We start from the raw sequence: 19,605 nt of genomic DNA, 5'->3' as shown, positions 1-19,605 counted from the left end.
TTTTCAAATAATTTTGACTGTTGATGCAACTACTGTTGTTTACTGTAAAAATATGCAGGTATACAAAGATGTGTGTTAGATCCTTAGAGGTATGGCAAGACAGATTTCCTATCATCTTCCTAGGATAGAGTAAGCCGGTGACCTTAGTCTAAGCAGTCATAAAGCTACTCCCAAATACTCTTAGAATTACATTTTAATCATGTGCATACACAGAACAAAAAAACACAGACCACGCAGTTGTTGCAATAAACGTCTTATTTTTCCATTTTGATTAATGGAATTAATCATTTCTAGTGTAAAACTCTCAAATGAATACAAAATCATATTTTACAGTTTTAATAATATGGTGAGAGTCCATGAACTGGTCACATAGGTAGAAAGAGGAGGGACATTGCTGTGTTTGGAGTAGAAAGGTGGAAGTAAACACAGAAAGCAGTGGACTTCATTGGCCAGGACGTGCTCACTAAGGACAGGGTGGGCTCCAGAACAGACAGACAAGATCACAGCAGATTATCTAATTGGAAGTTATTTATTTTTTTTACATTAGTCATGTAGAATGAGCAAAAAAGCACTTGGAGACCTGGGGTTGGAAACCCACGGATTGGTTAAAGCACTAATGATATCACAAAGGCTTGAGGTGCTCTGAGCAGCAGGTTCTATTAATGGCCTCCTGATAGAGAAGAATAAGAGAGGCTATCTAACGTTTGACTGGTGGCCAACACAGTGCTAGTAGCATGATGGCACACAGTGTTGTGCCGTGCAAAAACATACATCTCACATCAAACATTCGGAATTTTGGATGCAGTGATCCACACCTCCTCTCAATAAATTCTGCCTAGAATATCAAGGGGCTTATAAACACGTTTTGTTAAACTGATATAAATCAATTAACAAACAAAGGGCCCAACAAAACTTCAAGCCTTGCATACCTGAGAACCTATTCACCTAGTGGGTTCAATGTTATCTGTCACGGAATGTACGTATGGAATAGAATCTAAAGAGTGCTGGGGACTGCGGCTTGGCAGTGATTGTGACAGCGGAAGTCTTCAGAGCCAGAATTCTCACATGACATCTGCTTATGCACTGCAACTCCATATTCAAACACAATCAGCTATTGCAATTACTGCATGATGTGATAGAAGTCTGAGTTTTACACTGGCATTTCTTGTTTCAGGAATCAGACCTCTGAATTGGTTTATCTAAAATGGACACATTCCTTGGTACATCAGGTCAAAGATCACACGCCATGTTATGCACATTACTGTTGTCCAGCACAATAGCATAATGACTGAATTTAAGTTGGACATCATCCTTTATCAATGCACAAACAGACACAGTGGTTGATATTAAGGGTGCATAGACAAACCATGAGAGGGAGTGAGCTTCGAAGCAGCTAAAATCACAACATTATTACTTTAAAAAAATCTGTAATTTTAGTAGTGCACATGTGGCACAATTTATATTTTTAAATGCAGTCTACAAACACACATAAAAAAGTATTGCATTCAAACAGATAAAACATACAACAACTGTCCCGCCAAAGTTAACACGGTTCGCTTTCATTTCTCAACAAAGGCTATGTGACTTTCCCATCCACTTTGAACATACAGCACAGGAGATAGAGGAGAAAATAACAAGGGGTAACAGAATATTTTTCTTCTGACAGAGTAGGAAAATGTTTGCTGTTACTGTATGTTGCACTAACTGCAGAGTGCCAAGAGTGTTGTCGTAGTTTCTTTAGCTTGGAGCAGTTGATGTAGGCTAAGCAGAGGCTATCCTGGCTTGTACACCTTGCTCTCCCTTTCCCTGCGTTTAAGCTCCTCTTTGTAGCAGTAGGAGCAGTAGTTCTCTGTCTCTGGCCTGCCGTAGAAGGAGCAGTTCTCCCTCCTACAGCGTCTCTGCAGGTAGTAGTACATGGGGATCCCCGAGCTCCACCCTTTGGTCTGGTCTTGATTGAGCCAGGTGTGTGCCGACGGGTCCTCGTCTGCGAAATCCAGGCAGTCCTTGATGTCGCCTGTGTCAAAGCCGTTGGTGTAGGTGTGAGACTTGTGTTCCCCAGGCATGTTGTAGGGGAGCGCCTCACCTGCATTTCCAACATGGACGCCAGACAAGCATGTTGGGCTGTAGCTTTGAGAGGACAGGGATCGGTTCTGTTGGGGGTACGTGGCGCAGGTCTTTAGGGTGCCCACCACGGGCCTGTAGGGCTCCCCCTGGAAGCTGGAGGACTCCACGCTGACATCCCGTAGGTGTACAACGCTGTGTCTTTGGATGGGCGGGGTATGGCTGTAGTGGGCGGACACAGGGGCAGGCCCAGCCCTCTTAGCACCATTACTAGGGGAGGAGTAAGGGGTGGGGATTGGAGTTTGAGAGGGGTATGAGACTGAGGGTAGGGCTGGAGGTGGGGTAAGTGGGGGCAGAGAGGTAGGGACTGGAGGGGCTGCAGCAGGGGTGGGGATGTTCCTGCCTTGCGCCTTGAGGGGCAGCTGGGTGTGGGGGTTGTCACTGTGGTGACGGGGGTGGAGGGGAGACCAGCTGTCTGGCGGGGAGCTGTCAGATCTCTCCCTCTTGAAGACACTCTCCTGTTCGGGCTTCCTCAGTGACACCCCGTTGGAAGGGGGCTTCTTCTCCCCCTCCTTCCTCCTGGTCTCCTGCTCCTGGCTGAAGCGCTCCTGGGCACTGCTCAGGTAGAAGCTGATCATCTCCTCGTGGAACTGGTGCCGGTGACTGGTCAACAGCAGGCCCCCGAAGATGAACTTGTGTTCGCCCTGCATGGCAGCTCGCAGGATGTTTATGCTGAGCTTAACGTCAGTGCTGTACTTCCAGTTGTCCAGGCTCTTTTCTCCTGAGCTTCTCCCTGTGCCTTCCTGCCTCTCGGCAGGGGACGAGCCAGAAGGCCTGTGCCTGTCTGTGGGGGAGGGGCTAGTGGCCTTTTCAGACGATGTGGAGCTGGCAGACTGGCCTGCCTCCTCCTTACTCCCCTTGTTGGTCTTAGACTCTTTCTTTTTCACCTTTTCTCCGTTCTCTGCGCTGCGTCCCGAGACAGTGTTGGACTTGTTTATCTTGCCATGGACCAAACCTCCTAAACCACCCATGTTCTTCTTCAGTTTGATCCCAAGGGTTTTGCTGAAGCTGCCCAGCTTATTGGCCACTGAGTCAGCCCTGTTCTTGTCCTTGTCCTTGCGTTGCTTGTCCTTGTCCTTGCCTGGCTTGCCACTGTTGACGTTGGAGTTGCTGCCCACAGACTCACGGTCTGAGTCTATGGACTCAGCTAGAGACTGGACGTCTTCACCTGCAGATGCTGTGGGGGACTCCGGTTGAGCCAGGGGAGCCTGCAGGAAACACGCATGTTTGCACACACAGACACGCTTTCAATCCATGAATCTTAACTTTTGAATCAATATCTAGGCCTACAAATCTGGATGTCTTTTTGTCTGTTTTCTCATGGAAACATTCTATAACGAATCAACGTCATCTCATTCATCTGCTTTCTGCGTAGAAAGACCCCAGCCCTCGTGAGGAGAAACTGGGAGGAAGCCATGTTCAGTCTTTACATTACACATTGACAGATATAATCAGAATCTGTGTTTGATGAAAAGTCCATCTGTGCCTTAATTAGATGAAACAAATAGATTGAAGCCAAAAACAAATGAAGTCCTTACCCTTGTTTCTGACGGAATTCTTATCCATGTTACATTCATGTAATTGTGCAGCAGATTCAGTTTGGCCTCCAGGGAAAGTATGAGACTGTGAGGAAGGAGACCAACACCATGATTAGAACCTAATACCTATTTACATCCCAGTCAGGCCCTGAGCCTTTCCAATAAGTACATATTGATGTATATTTGACTGTTTATGCTCTTACACTAAGCACAGTAAGGGCATTTGTTTCACATTCATACCAGGATGTTCTGAATTAATTTGTTACTGAGCAACTTACTGGCAGGAAAGTGAAACAGATAAACTCCATTGTGAACCCAGAGGCCAGTCGGTTGAGCTGATCCTATGAGCTGCTTTAACCAGCCCCACTACTGGTTCCATTCACTACACTAACATACACAGCTCACATATTTTCTCTACACACAAGTGACGTGAAAGCCTGCAGCCTTGTAGGATAGCTAAATCCTTCACACAAGAGCCTTGAACATGCCCCCCTTTCTCCCTCTCTCCCAATCATTTCCCTCCCTCCCTCCAATTCTACTGGTCCTTCCCTCCGTGTCTTCCCTATCTTCATTCTCCTCCTTCTCTCTCCCTCATCCCCTTCTCCCCCTCTCCCCCTGTCCCTACTTATATCATCTTCTTATTACTCCTCCCCCCCATTACATTCTACCTTTACCTCCTCCCTTCTTTCTCTTTCTTCCTCCTCCCCTCCATCCTCTCCCTTGCTCCCTCTCTCCTTCTCTGTCCACCACTGGTTTGGCTGGGGCTTCCATGACAGGGACACCCAGTGTTGGGGTGTGGCTTGCTTACTTGGCTAGCATGGTGTTGTCATTGTCGTCCCTCCCCCAGTCCCAGTCCCTCCCTGGGTCCACAGCAAAGTGGAGTGCCAGGAGTCTGTGCTCTGAGTCAGTCAGTGGGATGACAGCTGGAACAGGGAAGAGAGGAGATCAGGACTGAGATGCCATTATGGGATATACTGTACATCTGGACACCAGGGTCATATGTGATATTCACACTCCTGGTAGGATTCAATCAAACTATCCACCTGGGGCTGGATAAAACAGAGACATCAATGGTTTGATGTAGACAGCAATGTGTGTGGCAATTTTTTTTTAAAGGTATTCTCACTGGATTATTCAGACTTTTTTATGCACAGTAGCCTTGATATTGCCTTGGGGAATCGAGACCAGGGAGAGGATATGCATGAAACCTATTTGACAGCGTGATAAAAATGCATAGAAAGGCCAGTGACCAGGGCCAATTGTACAACTGCAATGTCCAAACGAGTGTGTGTCTAAGCCTGAGCCCAGATTAATGACTCTGAACCCTTCATTGCTCTTCAGACCCTTCAACTGGGCTCAGCCTTGAGAACATAACTTCCAATCCGTCTTCTTGACTGTCAGCAATGACATGAGCACATGGGTGAGTTAGAGCCCAGCCAATACAAAAGTCAGTAGGACAATGAAAGGGCTACAATACTGGATATCTTTTCTTTCTTCTCTGATTCTCCATCAAATGAACATTTCAGAAAATGTCAACACTAATCGCTGAACTGAGAACACGAAACAGACACAGGCACACACCCTTCCTTGAGAGGAAACTTGAGTGTTTTTTTTCTGTGGTGTCTGCGTGTCAGCATGTGAGGGCGGGGGTTCTGTTTTTTCCTAATCCGAGTGAGTATATACGGTCAACTTCTAACCTTCGCTACCTATCCAGATCTTCTCCACCTGCCCTCTCTCTTTCTATAGGGCTCTGGAACTGCCAGTCCGCTGTGAACAAGGCAGACTTCATCCCAGCGTTTGCATCTCATGCTTCTCTTCATGCCCTTGCGCTGACAGAGACATGGATCCGCCCTGAGAACACTGCAACTCCAGCTGCTCTCTCCGTCAACCACTCCTTCACTCACTCACCCCGCTCAACCGGGCGGGGTGGTGGGACAGGGTTGCTTCTTTCCCCACATATTAAATACACATCCACACCACTCCCTGTTACTGCCAAATCATTTGAACACCATTATGCGATGCTAACTGATCCTATCAAAGCATGCTTAATTGTTCTTTATCGCCCACCAGGCCCGCTAGCCGACTTTGTGGAGGAGCTGGACATGCTCCTCAGCGTCCTCCCGGATGATGGAACCCCCCTGATAGTCCTTGGGGACTTCAACATCCACCTCCAAGGAACTCAGGCCGTCGACTTCTTGTCTCTCCTGACCTCCTTCGACCTGACGCTGCTGAGCACACCGGCGACCCACAAGGCAGGCAAACAGCTAGACCTCATCCTGACACGTAACTGTATCACTGACTTAACCTCTGTAACCCCACTGCATATTTCTGATCACTACTTTATCCAATTCTCTATCTCTCTCCCTCCAACTCCTTCTACCTCCCCTCCCCTTGTAACTTTCCGGCGCAACCTCCGCTCCCTATCCCCCTCCCATTTCTCCTCTATTGTAACATCCTCCCTCCCCCCCATTGACGAGTTCTCGTCCCACCCCACTAACACTGCCACCGACACCTTGTTAACCAATTTAACTGCATCACTTGACTCTCTCTGTCCCCTGTCAACCAGGCCTGCACGATCTTCTCCCTCCTGCCCGTGGCTTACGGATGTTATTCGTGAAGAACGGTCCACCCTTCGGGCAGCCGAGAGGAGATGGCGCAAGTCCAAAGGCGGTCTGGACCTTGATAAGTATCACTCCCTCCTCAAATCCTTCTCTTCTCACATAACTGGTGCTAAAACCCTCTACTTTCTGAACAAAATTAACTCTGCTTCAAACCCCCACAAACTTTTCTCTACCTTCTCCACCCTTCTTAACCCACCTCCCCCACCCCCTCCCTCCACCCTGACAGCAGACGACTTCTCCTCCTTCTTTGAGAAAAAAGTCGCCGACATTAGCAGTCGGTTCCCTAAACCCACCTTTCCTACCCTCTCACCCTCCATGACTGACCCAACTAAATGTCTAAACTCTTTTTCTCCCCTGTCTGAGGCAGAGATCTCTGACCTCATTCTCTCTCATCGCCCCACCTCCTGTCCCCTTGATCCTATACCCTCCCCTCTCTTTCAAACCATCTCCCCCTCCATCATAACTTTTCTTCTCCATGTCCTAAACTCCTCTCTCACCTCTGGCACCTTCCCCTCTGCCTTCAAACAGGCTAGAGTTACCCCTCTACTCAAAAAACCCTCCCTTAACCCTGCCGTTCTCCAGAACTACAGACCGGTATCACTGTTACCCTTCCTTTCAAAAACAATTGAACGTGCTGTATCTAACCAACTGTCTAACTTTCTCTCTCAGAACAACCTGCTTGACCCCAACCAATCGGGCTTCAAGACTGGCCACTCCACAGAGACTGCCCTCCTTTCAGTCACCACTGCCCTCCAGTCTGCCAGAGCGGCTTCCAGGTCATCCGTTATCATTCTGCTGGACCTTTCTGCAGCGTTTGATACGGTTAACCACCAGATCCTGCTCGCCAGACTTTCTGAGATGGGCATCACTGGCACTGCACTCCAGTGGATCTCATCCTACCTGTCGGGAAGATCCTACCAGGTTTCCTGGGGAGGCAAACTGTCGGGCCCTCGCCAGCTCTCCACTGGTGTCCCACAGGGCTCCGTCCTTGGACCCCTCCTCTTCTCTCTGTACACCACCTCACTTGGACCAATCATCACCTCCCATGGCTTCTCCTACCACTGCTACGCTGACGACACGCAGCTGTACCTGTCGTTCCCCCCGACCGATCCGGGGATCTCAGCTAGGATTGAGGCCTGCCTCACAGACATCTCCGCCTGGATGACCGAGCACCACCTCCAGCTGAACCTCGCCAAAACAGAACTTCTCATCATCCCGGCTAAACCCTCCATCTCCCACGATCTCTCAATCACCCTGGGATCTGCGACGGTGACCCCTTCATCCTCTGCCAGGAACCTTGGGGTTACCATGGACGACGAGCTCTCCCTCACGGCCCACATTGCTGCGGTCTCCCGGTCGTGTAGATTCACCCTCTACAACATCCGGAAGATCAGGAGATACCTGTCTGAGCACTCCACCCAGCTGCTAGTCCAAGCACTCGTCCTCTCCAAGTTGGACTATTGCAACTCTCTGCTCGCTGGTCTCCCAGCATGTGCAACCCGCCCTCTTCAGAGGATTCAGAACGCGGCGGCTCGCCTGGTCTACAATCTACCCAGACGCTCCCATGTTACCCCGCTCCTCATCTCTCTCCACTGGCTACCTATCATGGCCCGTATCAGATTCAAGACCCTGGTATTGACCTTCCGAGCAGTGAACGGGACTGCACCCGTCTACATCAAGTCTCTCCTGCAGCCTTACACCCCCACCCGCCACCTACGGTCTTCTTCAGACAACCGCCTGGTGGTCCCACCGCTCAAGACCGCCCGGTCCCAACACAAGCTCTTCTCCTGTCTGGCCCCCCAGTGGTGGAATCAACTCCCCACCTCCATCAGAGACACTGACTGTCTCTCCACCTTCAAGAAAAGGCTCAAGACGCACTTGTTCCGGGAGTACAACGGTACTTAGGAACGGTTCGCTTGACCCAATGTTAGTTTCCTCAAGGATCACAATGACTCTTGCTTAGAGACTTGTTGCTCTTGTGGTTAGTGGTAACTGATTTAAATTTTTGGTTCTCGCTGTGATATATTGTTTTATTACTGTTGCTTGCTTTTTTCCACAGGTACACTTGCACTTATAGCTGTTCATGTTGTTTGGTTGTGACTTGTTTAACTACATGCTCTTATGGTTCTTCCCTTTGGCACTTACTTTGGTTGTTCACAATGTGTGCTTCATGTTTTGGCAACTCGCGATGTTTTTTGGCTATCTTGTTGTTATGATCAGTGACCTATGCACTTTGTAAAGCTCTCTCTTGGAAGTCGCTTTGGATAAAAGCGTCTGCTAAATGAATAAATGTAAATGTAAATGTAGATGGGGACCTCTAAGGCCCTCTCTACTGCCCACCTGACTGCTCATTAGAGGTAGCACGGTGAGGGGGCTGCTGTCCTTGTGACAACAGGAAGATACAGGCTGTTCAGCAGAAGACATTCCAGCCCTCTCTGTCAACCCCAGATGGAGCACACAGTCTACCCTCCTCACGCCAATGCGCTCCTCAATGCCAGCATGCTGCTCTTCTCCCAACAGGACTCCCACTGCTCAATGGACACGGACAGTAGTTACACCTTCAGCACTGGGCCCACATAATGGTAGTGTCTGAGTCAATATGTGTTTGTGTGTGTATGTGTGTGAGGGAGGGAGTGAAAGTGATAAAAAAAAGAGCGATTTAGAGGCAGAGAAAGACTTAGAAAGATAGAGAACGTAAATAGCAGACAAAGATAGACAGAGAAAGAGATACAGAAAGAGAGAAGAGAGAGAGAGTCAATAGAGAGGACATGTTACCCTAACCCAGACATCCATAAAACCATTCTGTTCCATCTGTTCATGGGATCAAATGGCAGAGGCTACATTAAACCACTTGGCTTGAAACATACCACTGTCACTTTCACAGAGCAAACAAATCGCACCACATCAGCAGGTCATTGGTTTGTTCAATGCATTGATAAATTAAACTTGTCTGGGAATTTGACATACTCGCTCTGAGGTGCCTTAAGGCCGTCTATGATTTAAAACATACTTTGCACCTCAGTTCAGGAGGGGAATCCAGATCAGTCTGATTGTGCAGTCTGGCAAGGCTGCCAAGGCATGAGAGGGGGTGAAGGCACAGTTTGTTCAGTTCTAGGAAAATAGGATACTGGGCTGAGTGGGAGGACCACTTATACAACTGTCTTATTTAGCTTTGACACACACACAAACAAACCCATTGACACATGCACACACTAAGTCAGTTCCCAGCCGGGTCAGGCAGCGGGCAGAAGGGGTCTGTGGGGTTGCGTCCTGGCTCGCAAGATGCAGCTGTCTGCTTTCCTCGCCAGTCCAAAGTGCTGTGTGTGCTGTTGTTCCCATCTGGGCCAGATCCAGTTCCAGACTAGCGCTGCCAATTCAGCTCCAGGGGACTGAAGTGTAATGCCTTTACTATCCTCGCTGGCAGACTCGGACTGCTGTCCTTAAATGACTTATTCACAGAGCTTATGTGATGGATGGATGATGTCATGGCTTTCTGAGAAGCGCGAGCTGTGCACGACTGCGTGCAGTCTCAGAAGGGACTGAGACAAAAGAAGAAGAAAGAGGATTCCAGGGGCTGACTTCTCCTGGGATGCCGTGACTGAAGGAAATGGGGTTTTACACAGGACGTGTTTTCATAAAAACACATTAGACTTTAACCAATCTTCCAGCTACCAAAACCCAGGGTGAATGCATTTTGAAATGATACTTTGGAAGAACTGCTGGATTATGAACAAATTGAATTCCAGACATTGGCAACTCTGCATAATTGTGAATTCAAAGGGCCTACTCCACCAAAACAAACTACCATCATCCACACAATTAAACCTGTTTTGAAAGAAGAAACATGGTCGCAATCAACTGGATGAGTACACTTTTGAAATGCCACATAAAACCAAAAAACTAGTTCTCACATCCGGTCTGATTACCAAATTGATGCCATTATGATGATTACAATTTGAATAACAGGATGTCTTTGGCAGTAAAACTTTCTGAAAGCTAGTCGGCTGGTATTGTGTTGTGTTGGTGGTCTATGCATGAAAAAGGTAATTTATTTCCATTAAGGCAGAGTTGAAGCTCTGAGGAAGTGATGCCAGGTCTCTGATACTGGAAACACGGCTGGAAATAGCTCTGGAGCTTTCAGATGGGCCTCTCACACGCTGCTTAACCACAGGGGCAAAAACGCACACATCTAAATGTCTGTCGCTGTCTTCAGAGAGGCCCAACATTATCACAGTCGGTATGCATTGGTCTAGTAGCAGTAAAGGACTATAGTTTTCTTTCTTCGTTACTTTCTTAGTTCAGCTTGAGTAATCATAATACAAATTACTGCTTGTTGAGGGATGGAGGGAGGGTGGGTTACCAAAGGAGATCAGTCTAAATAAACATTACGCCTGCATCCTTTTCAACCTGGTCCTGCTAGGTGTGGTGGTGGCAGTCTCAGTAGAGCCGACATCAAACCAGCCACAGCCAAGCAAACAAACTGTATAATAGGGCCAGTGGTGTGGGGTGTCAGTGTGATTTAGGTTCAGCTTATTGGGAGGGACCATGTCGGCTCTTTCACAGAGCCATATGAAGAAAGACCTGGTATTCCAGCAGCCTGGGACGTACAGACACCTGAACACACATTCCACATGGCTAGCAGGACACACGTCGACAAGGTGAACTGAGAGTGAACAACCCTCTGGCTCAGGAGTGTGCGAGAGGCCAGTCTCAGAAGCAGTTAGAGGTGTTTTGTTGGGACCCGGCCTGTGACTGCCCATATGTGGTGCTGTGGTGGTAAGCTTAGGGCTGGCTTGGGAGGCTCTGCCCTATTTGGCAGTGGTAAAGTGGGTCTGTCTGGCTGCCTGGCAGGCACCTGTTCAGATAGCAGTGTTGGGGTGGTCTGGGGGCCAGGGTAGGGGCACAGTATGGGCCGGGCAGGACAGATCTGCATTTGGCCTGGGGTTTACTGAGCATAACTGAAGATAATTTAGATTATATAGAAGCTTAATACGAATAGTAAAGCAACGAATGTAAGCCATTACCCAGCTGTGTCTGTGATGCCATTAATACCTTGAATAACTTACACTACATCCCACAACACAACATCCTTGAGCAACAGTATGATATTTAATAGCACAGAAAAATCAGTCTGGACAGTGGCAGCAAAATTACGTATCCAGATCATCTAATAGTACATTCTGTCCCTGTCTGTTGTCACATGCACATCTCCGGGAACTGCATACTGAGAAGCTCTTTGCACATGAGCACCACCTGCTGGACAAATCTATTACTCTCTGTCTGCCCTGGAGTAAAACAACTCCATAAAAAAGGCATCTGAACAATTATGGGCCCCGGACTTCTTAGTCTTTGATGTGCTGCTGGTTTTATATAAAATGACTTCAGGCACCAAATAACAAGTTAGTAATGTCATCTGTCAGCAAGTCTGATATGTCTGGTCTGGAGCTCTGTACCGACACGAATGACTGGGTTGGTGTCTACAAGCTCAGAATAGAGAAAGGAGAGAGGGATAGAGAGAGGCAAGAGAAAGAGATAGTGAGAAAGAGAAAGACTGAAAGGAATAGAGACAGAAAAAGAGAAATGGAAGGAGAAAAGGACCGAGTGAGAGAGTGATCGAGGGAGTGAGAGCGAGACAGGGAAAAAGAGAGTTGGCCGTCTGCCCATGCTGATGACAAGTCTGTTCCACCCACTGATGCAGATACAGAGGAGTGCTGTGACTACCAAGGGACGGTTGTCAAGGAGATCAGTCTATTTATGAGTCTGAGGAAATCCTTGTGCCCCAGAGCGCCAGCCAACTCCAATGTGAGGGTCACAGAGAAACAGGATGTTCAAATAAGTGCAAGGAGATGATTTTAGCAGACTACACGTCAATCATGTGTATGTGCTACTCACATTACCACATGTTCAAAAGTTACTGAAAGCACCAACTAGTCTAAAGAAGCCCACATCCTGTTCTAAGGGCAAAGTTAGTGTTTTGTATTACCCACATTCACGTCCGTATGCTCAGAGGTAAGAAGCTGAGACAGTCTTGGGAGAGATAGAGGTCCACCCTCTACTGCATCCCCAGCACTCGCTCGTCTATTCTCTTGCATCTGGTGTTTAATAGGCTGCTTTAATAATGAATCACTAAGTGATTAGACTGGACTGATGCATTATTCAAACTGGATGACAGGCAGGCTGATGGCTCTCTCAGACTGCTCTCTTATTCAAAGGCAAAGACCACATTGGTCTAGAGTTTCAATACCATTGCGGTGGGCATTTTGTACTTTCAGAACAAGAAAAAGGTTCAGGAACGTTGGTACCCTTGGATGAGAATGCCTTGAACTGCAGTTTTACTCAGAGCACCGCTTTCTGAACATTCTGTCTTCACTCTGTGGATGACCCCTGACCCCTGTGCTGTCAGAGCTAGATTATGATGATGATGATGAGGTGGTGGTGTGCCAGATGAGATGGTGGGCAGCAGGGTTCTACCTTGCTCGTGCTGCTGATCCCTCTGCTCCATGGAGACCAGGGCAGAGAAGTGTGCCTGATCATAGGCCAGCACCAGGGGAGAGCAGTGACAGCGGTTGGGGGGCACCTCTAGGGGCAGGTACAGCCCTCCAAAAGGAATGGGGGCAAATGCTGGAATGAGACATTACAAGGTCAGTGTTTCAGCCCTACAGTCCACAACACCAGAAAGGCAACATGTGTATTGCCTGCTGTTTGCATGCTGCTGCTGTTTTTGCATCTTTTAATTCTAATCTCAATCCCTGATGCATTCCTTTTGCTTCCTGTAAAGCCGTTGAATCAGAAAATTTTCTTAACTAACCTACGCAGTAAAACAAAGCATAAATAAGAGACTAAATCAGAAGCACTGGTGTAGAGGAGAGACAGAGAGGTCCTACCTTCTCCTCCTGAATCTCGGAGCATAGTGTCAGCTACGACCACAATAGGCCTGCGCAGCACGTGGGCCAGCACAAACACATGGAACTCCTCCAGGCTCTCATACACTGGCTCCTCTGAGTTGTCCACCCTGCAGGAAGAGGAGAAAAGCTTTGCTCAGGACTGAGACAGCCTTGTAGACTTGCAGTGGTACATATGGTGAAGTGACACACATTTTCAACTGTTCAGGGTGTGTTTGTGCATGTGTTTGAGTGTCTGACTGTGTTTGAGTCTGTGTGTGTTTATGTGTATGTTTGCCCATATTAGTGAATGACAGAGCTCCCAGGCTCACTACAATTTTAGCCACAATTAGTCCTCATATAGACACAAACAGCGGTGCTGCCAAACTCTAATTAAGAGCCTCTTAATTCGGATCCAACTATCATCCTGTTTATGGGCTTGGGCCACCTAGGTCCATCACATCTCTAACCTGATTACCGCAGCACAGTCCAAAAGAGCTTCAACACATAAGGCTTAATGAGTACACTATGCTTCCATAACACGATGAAGGTGGTCAGTATTGGGGATCCTAGATAAGGCTACAAGATCACAATGTTGTTGAAATGTTGTTGAAGCAGAAACATCGCACACCCAGATCATCACATTGTTTGTTGCTTGTTTTATGTCCAAATAACTGCAATTCCAGCATATTTGGTTATTATTAATACACTGTTCCGTTTACCGCTCTTCTTTTAAGCCTAGATGAATATTTATGAATATATGGTTGTTTGGACAATATTAAACCCCCTACATTTCTCCAATAATACCAGGAATCTCTGTGTCTGTTTCCGTGTATTTTTTGGAATGGGATTTTAGGGCAGCGAGTTTCCCACGGTTATCTCGAGAACTGGGCACTCTGCAAAGTTTAGATTTTGCAGGTATCCTTTTTATAATCCAATGGAGTGCAGTGCCGGGTTTGACATTGTTGGATAAGCATTTTGACATTTCCCCAAAATAACAAGATGGATCTTTTTTAGCCATGTTGAGCTCCCACTATACATTAAATTACATTTACATTTAGTCATTTAGCAGACGCTCTTATCCAGAGCGACTTACAGTAAGTACAGGGACATTCTCCCCGAGGCAAGTAGGGTGAGGGGCCTTGCCCAAGGACACAACGTCATTTGGCACAGCCAGGAATGGATCCGGCAAACTTCTGATTGACAGCCCAATTCCCTAACCACTCAGCCATCTGACCCATCCTATACCCTTCCCTAAGTGCTTGGCCTAATGTGCACTGGAGGTAGGCTGTATGATAACTTCAGTGAATTGTGTTTAGTTAATGAACAATTGCGATTAACAAATGCATTTGCAATTCAATTAAACTAAGCGCTTAACGCACCGGAGTTATAGTAGCTAGGAACACTTAGTTTGCTCTCGACTCTCAGCCATGTTGAGTTGACTGAGGTGCACTAAGCTAGCTCTCGGCAGCCTAAACGATATAGATATAGCCAGGGATGTAGTGGGGGCTAAACGAACGTAAACGCCGTTTACGCACCTCCCGAAATACCGTTTATATCCACCTCTAAATTACAGAAATTGCGTTTATCCATCTCTAAATAGCGTTTATGCGCGTTTACGCACATCTAAATTCCCTGCACCTCGTATTCTGCCGTTGGAATAATCCGAAATAAATTTGGTGTAATTTTAAAACGCCAAAGACTAAATTTCATATTGTTTAATATATAAACGCTGTAGTCTGAATCATTTCATGTGCGCTGTATGGTCTGTGACTCTCCAATCAATGCGTTGCAGCTACGGCGGCGACACCAATCAGGATCCACGAAGTACACACACAAGTTGTGGATTAGTCTAACTGTTCGGAATGGATTAATTAACCATGGATATCAGGCGATTTTTTAAGAGACCATCGAGTGCTCCCACTCCCACAGATGCCCGCAAAAGGCCTCAAGTACAGAGTAAGATCAATTCACGTTTGTAACGTTGTTTTGGTCTGCACAACATCGCATTAAGACAGGGACAAACGGCTAGCCTACTATTACTAACCTTCTTTTAAATACGATGATGCAGATACAAGCCAACCTTACCGGTCCCATCCAAATAGGCCTAATGAAACGTAAAAATGAATAAACAGGGTTCTCAAGCGTATGTGAAGGAGCTGAAATGCGTGTGTCTCACGCATTTCAGCATTTAGTCATTTACCCCCCCTCCCCTCCCCCCCCACAGTCTCTCGCTCGCTCTAAATACAAAATCCCCGATTTCCGGGAGATTGTATAGCATTTGCGGGAGTCAGGGAGCCGCTATTGAAATGCGGGAGACTCCCGGAAGACTTGGGATGGCTATGTCAATAATAAAGCGATACAGAAAATCCAGACTATTTTACTGATTAAATACTGGCTAGCTAATAATAATAAAAAAAACAATACATAAGGAAAATACAATATTTAAAGTGGATGGGTTATTTCAGTAGGTATAGCTGGACGTGTTGACTACACAAAGTCACAACGGTTTAGCCTATAAAGACAACATTAATTTGATTATCATTGCTTTAGGCATCATCACTTGCTGGACAACCTTTCACGAATACAACCTTTATTCAATCTTTCACTGCACTTTTTTGGGTACCATAGCCTACTGGTATTTAGAAGTTAATGTTCTTTTACAACCGTCAACGATGTGTCCACGTTAGCAGTGCTGACTCGGCTGCTTTCAAACGGTGAGCAAACAGACAACTTCAAGTGGATACTTTCAGTATAGATCAGTGAATTTTGCTACATAAATTAATGTGTTTACTGATGTCAAAACTGCCAGCACATTGCAAATGTGCACAAACTCTTAACATCAAATCAACTACGAAATTATAATCACCAGCTGCATCACGGACATGGGCACTATTCCTAGTACTTTAGACCGAGGTCAAATCAGTTTCATATTTGAGATTCAACAGACATTCATATTCGTACCTCCGTTCAGGCTCCGCGTCATATTTAGGGACCGGGGTAAAAGAGTAGACAGTCCGAATGTTTCTTCAATATCTTTGTCAAAATCGACCATGCAAACTTCAAACTTGTTGCACATTCTTCTACTACTGACTGACCAATTTGTCCAACCTTTGGTTTGGTGATAATGTTGATTATTGATTAACCCATAGCCAATAAATCAATAAAAACACACATTTTCCAGTATTTCATTTACATTTACATTTATTCATTTAGGAGACGCTTTTATCCAAGGCTACTTTCAAGAGAGAGCTTTACAAAGTGCATAGGTCACTGATAATAATTTTTGTAACAAGCCACAAAAACATTGCGAGTAGCCAAAACATGAAGCACACATTGTGAACAACCAAAGTAAGTGCCAAAGGGAAAAACCATAAGAGCATGTAGTTAAACAAGTAACAATTAAACAACATGAACCGCTATAAGTGCAAGTGTACCTGTAGAAAAAACAAGCAACAACTAGAGAGGGTACAATTTCTGGGGAAATTGTAGGGTCTGCTTGCTTGGGTCGGTTGGTCCGTTTTTTAACATTAACATTACATTTTTACTACTGATATTTCTGTATATTTTATATAAAAATGCATACTTATTATTTATAAAGATTACATAGATTTAAAAGCATCTTTTTTTTTCTGCTCATTTACAACTCAAAATACGAGTGAAGTGTAGAATGAAATAGATGTCTTCTCATTTCCCCTGCAAGAGGCAGCCTCTCTAAACTTTTAAGTTTTTCCCTTCTTGTGATATTTTCAGGCATTTAGCCTACTCATATTGCATTCATTCACTAGAGAGCAGGGATGTAGTGGGGGCAAAACGCACGTAAACGCCGTTTACGCACCTCCCGAAATTGTGAAATAGCGTTTATTCACCTCTAAATTGCGGAAATTGCGTTTATCCACCTCTAAATTGCGTTTATGTACATTTACGAACATCTAAGTTCCCTGCGCCTCGTATTCTGCCATTGGAATAATCCTAAATAAATTTGGTGTAATTTTAAAACACCAAAAACTTCATATTTCATATTGTTGAACATACGCTGTAGTCTGAATCATTTCATCTGCGCTGTAACCCCTGTCTGTGACCCTCCAATCAATGCGTTGTGGCTGCGGCACCAATCAGGATCCACGAAGTATGTAAACACATACACGTTGTGGATCAGCCTACCTGGGGGGTATTCGTCGTATCTCGCTAAGCAGTTTAGCGAGCTAATTTTCAGGCTAAGATAAAAAACGCCCCTCTTTTTGGTTCGTGGAAGCAACTTTCGATAAATCACCATAGTAACATATCAATTAGCACTAACCTGCTCCAGAGCAGGCTAACGTAAGTGTAGCTGGATAAGCTTGCCACACCCCCGGAAAATAACATGGCAGCTCCCTTTCTGAGAGACCCAGTTGACCAAGGAGCTATATTTTAGTTCGATTAGCTTTCCATACCAATAGAGTTCTTCGCGATTGCCAAGATCCTTTATTTCACACGAATGAGTTCTTGTTTGAGCGATATCGATTCAGCCGTCAAGGACTCATTTATTTGCAAGACCTTCTCGGGCCGTACATTGCAAATATCACTCGCCGCAGCAAGCTTTATGCTTTATTATGAGGTTATGCTGCTGTATGTGAATATGTAACGCTATGTTTTACGAAATGTCTTGTCTTATCTGTTGTGCCTGTGCTTTTTATATGTTTCACTGTGGGAGAGTGGGAAACGTCATATCGATTCCTTTTTATGTCTTGACATGTGAAGAAATTGACAATAAAGCTACTTGAAACTTTAACTGTTCTTCAGACTGCATAGCCTTGAGTTTTTTTTGCGTCAGGTAGGCTATAGGCTACATTTTTATACAGTATAGGCGATGCAGAAAACATTGGCAAAGCCGCAGCATGCGTTGCTGTAAGAAAAGTGTACTTGGCGCTTAACCAGCTGATGAATCAATTCATCATATTCCCTGGCCATGTCCCAGTCAATGAAATCAAAGAGGGATTTACACATAGGCCTACATGCACATATATAGTAGGTCTACATGATATAAGCGCAGTATATCCTCATAATTGTCTATGAATTCGTATCAATTAGATACTCTTTGGCCTTGTTTTTATCTAGCCTACTTATTCTGAAAGAGTTGAGATCATTATTTTTGCTAGCAAGATCTCATTCGATTATTAATTTCCATTAAGCCTATACAAGCAGGCACATTTAAAGAAATGTGATCTGATTGATTGGGGTAATGAGGCACTTAAGATGAGCCTATACATTTCCCCAAAACTTTCGCATTTAGCTTATTGGCAATTTTTTGCCAAGCTGCTTGTCTTGCTCTGGCAGCGGTGGCGGTGTTTGACTTAGCCATGATAATATATGCTTATTGTCTTATAGAGACTCATTATAATAGTTTGCTCGGATGGCGAGAATAGCCTATCACCGCTCTCTCTTTTGTATTTTCCGCCATCATACCGTTAGAAAATCACGGTTTTGGTGATCGACCTTTCCTGCCTTTTGAAGTAGGACGTGCACGTGCAATTTCCCTGATAAGTTTAGCCTGATTGAATTTAACCACATGATTTGGATGCGGATCAGCCGTTGACGAACCGATATTTGCTATTCTCACTCATCTCGCTAATGTTAACGGCCCTAAAGGGACAATTGATTAACTTAGCTTCAACCCTTACGACGAACGGGGCCCTGTTCGTACTGGATATATTAGCCATGGATATCAGGCGATTTTTGAATAGACTATCGAGTGCTCCCACTCCCACAGATGCCTGCAAAAGGCCTCAAGTACAGAGTAAGATCAATTCACGTTTGTAAACGTTGTTTACATTGCATTAAGACATGGACAAACGCTAGCGGCTAGCCTAATAACGTGCTTTCAAATACGATGATGCAGGTACAAGCCAACCTTACTGGTTCCATTTAAATAGGCCTAATGAAACGTAATAATAAATAAATAATAAAATTCATAGTTTACCCACCTCCAATTTTACCACTGCTAGAGAGGGTACAATTTCTGGGGAAATTGTAGGGTGTGCTTGCTTGCGTCGGTTGCAGGTGGGTCCGTCCTCTAAGTTTTTCCCTTCTCGTGATATTTTCAAGCATTTAGCCTACTTATATTGCATATTTCATTAAGAACACCCTTTGAAACAGCTGCGAACCACCTTTGAAACAAGCTACTGTAACAACGTTGTCACTGGCAGTATGGAATCGCGATTCAAACAGTACCGTCTGCTAACTGAAAATATGCCCCCCAAAACTTAAATAAGTTTGACATTAATGTAGGGGGAAATGGCTAATTCAAAACTAGAGAGGGTACAATTTCTGGGGAAATTGTAGGGTGTGCTTGCTTGCGTCGGTTGCACAGGGGTCAGTTTTTTAATGACATTTTTACAACTGATATTTCTGTATATTTTATATAAAAATGCATACTTATTATTTATAAAGATTACATAGATTTAA

The 19,605-nt window shown here is 45.5% G+C and overlaps 1 protein-coding gene across 1 annotated transcript in view; it reads right to left on the bottom strand.

Moving 5' to 3' along the window:
* Positions 1-235: 235 nt before the first annotated feature.
* otud7a (OTU deubiquitinase 7A) overlaps positions 236-19,605 on the bottom strand; it is a 31,798-nt gene continuing 12,428 nt past the window's right edge. The window contains exons 7-11 of the mRNA XM_067234730.1: positions 13,165-13,292; positions 12,752-12,901; positions 4,468-4,582; positions 3,660-3,744; positions 236-3,329 (exon numbers count right to left, since the gene is read on the bottom strand). Of these exons, the coding sequence (XP_067090831.1) occupies positions 1,773-3,329; positions 3,660-3,744; positions 4,468-4,582; positions 12,752-12,901; positions 13,165-13,292 (2,035 nt within the window). The 3' untranslated portion in view covers positions 236-1,772. The remainder of the gene's footprint in view (positions 3,330-3,659; positions 3,745-4,467; positions 4,583-12,751; positions 12,902-13,164; positions 13,293-19,605) is intronic.

This window comes from Osmerus mordax, chromosome 4, assembly GCF_038355195.1.
Source record: "Osmerus mordax isolate fOsmMor3 chromosome 4, fOsmMor3.pri, whole genome shotgun sequence".
Lineage (NCBI taxonomy): Eukaryota > Metazoa > Chordata > Actinopteri > Osmeriformes > Osmeridae > Osmerus > Osmerus mordax.
This window is presented reverse-complemented; position numbering and strand designations above follow the sequence as displayed.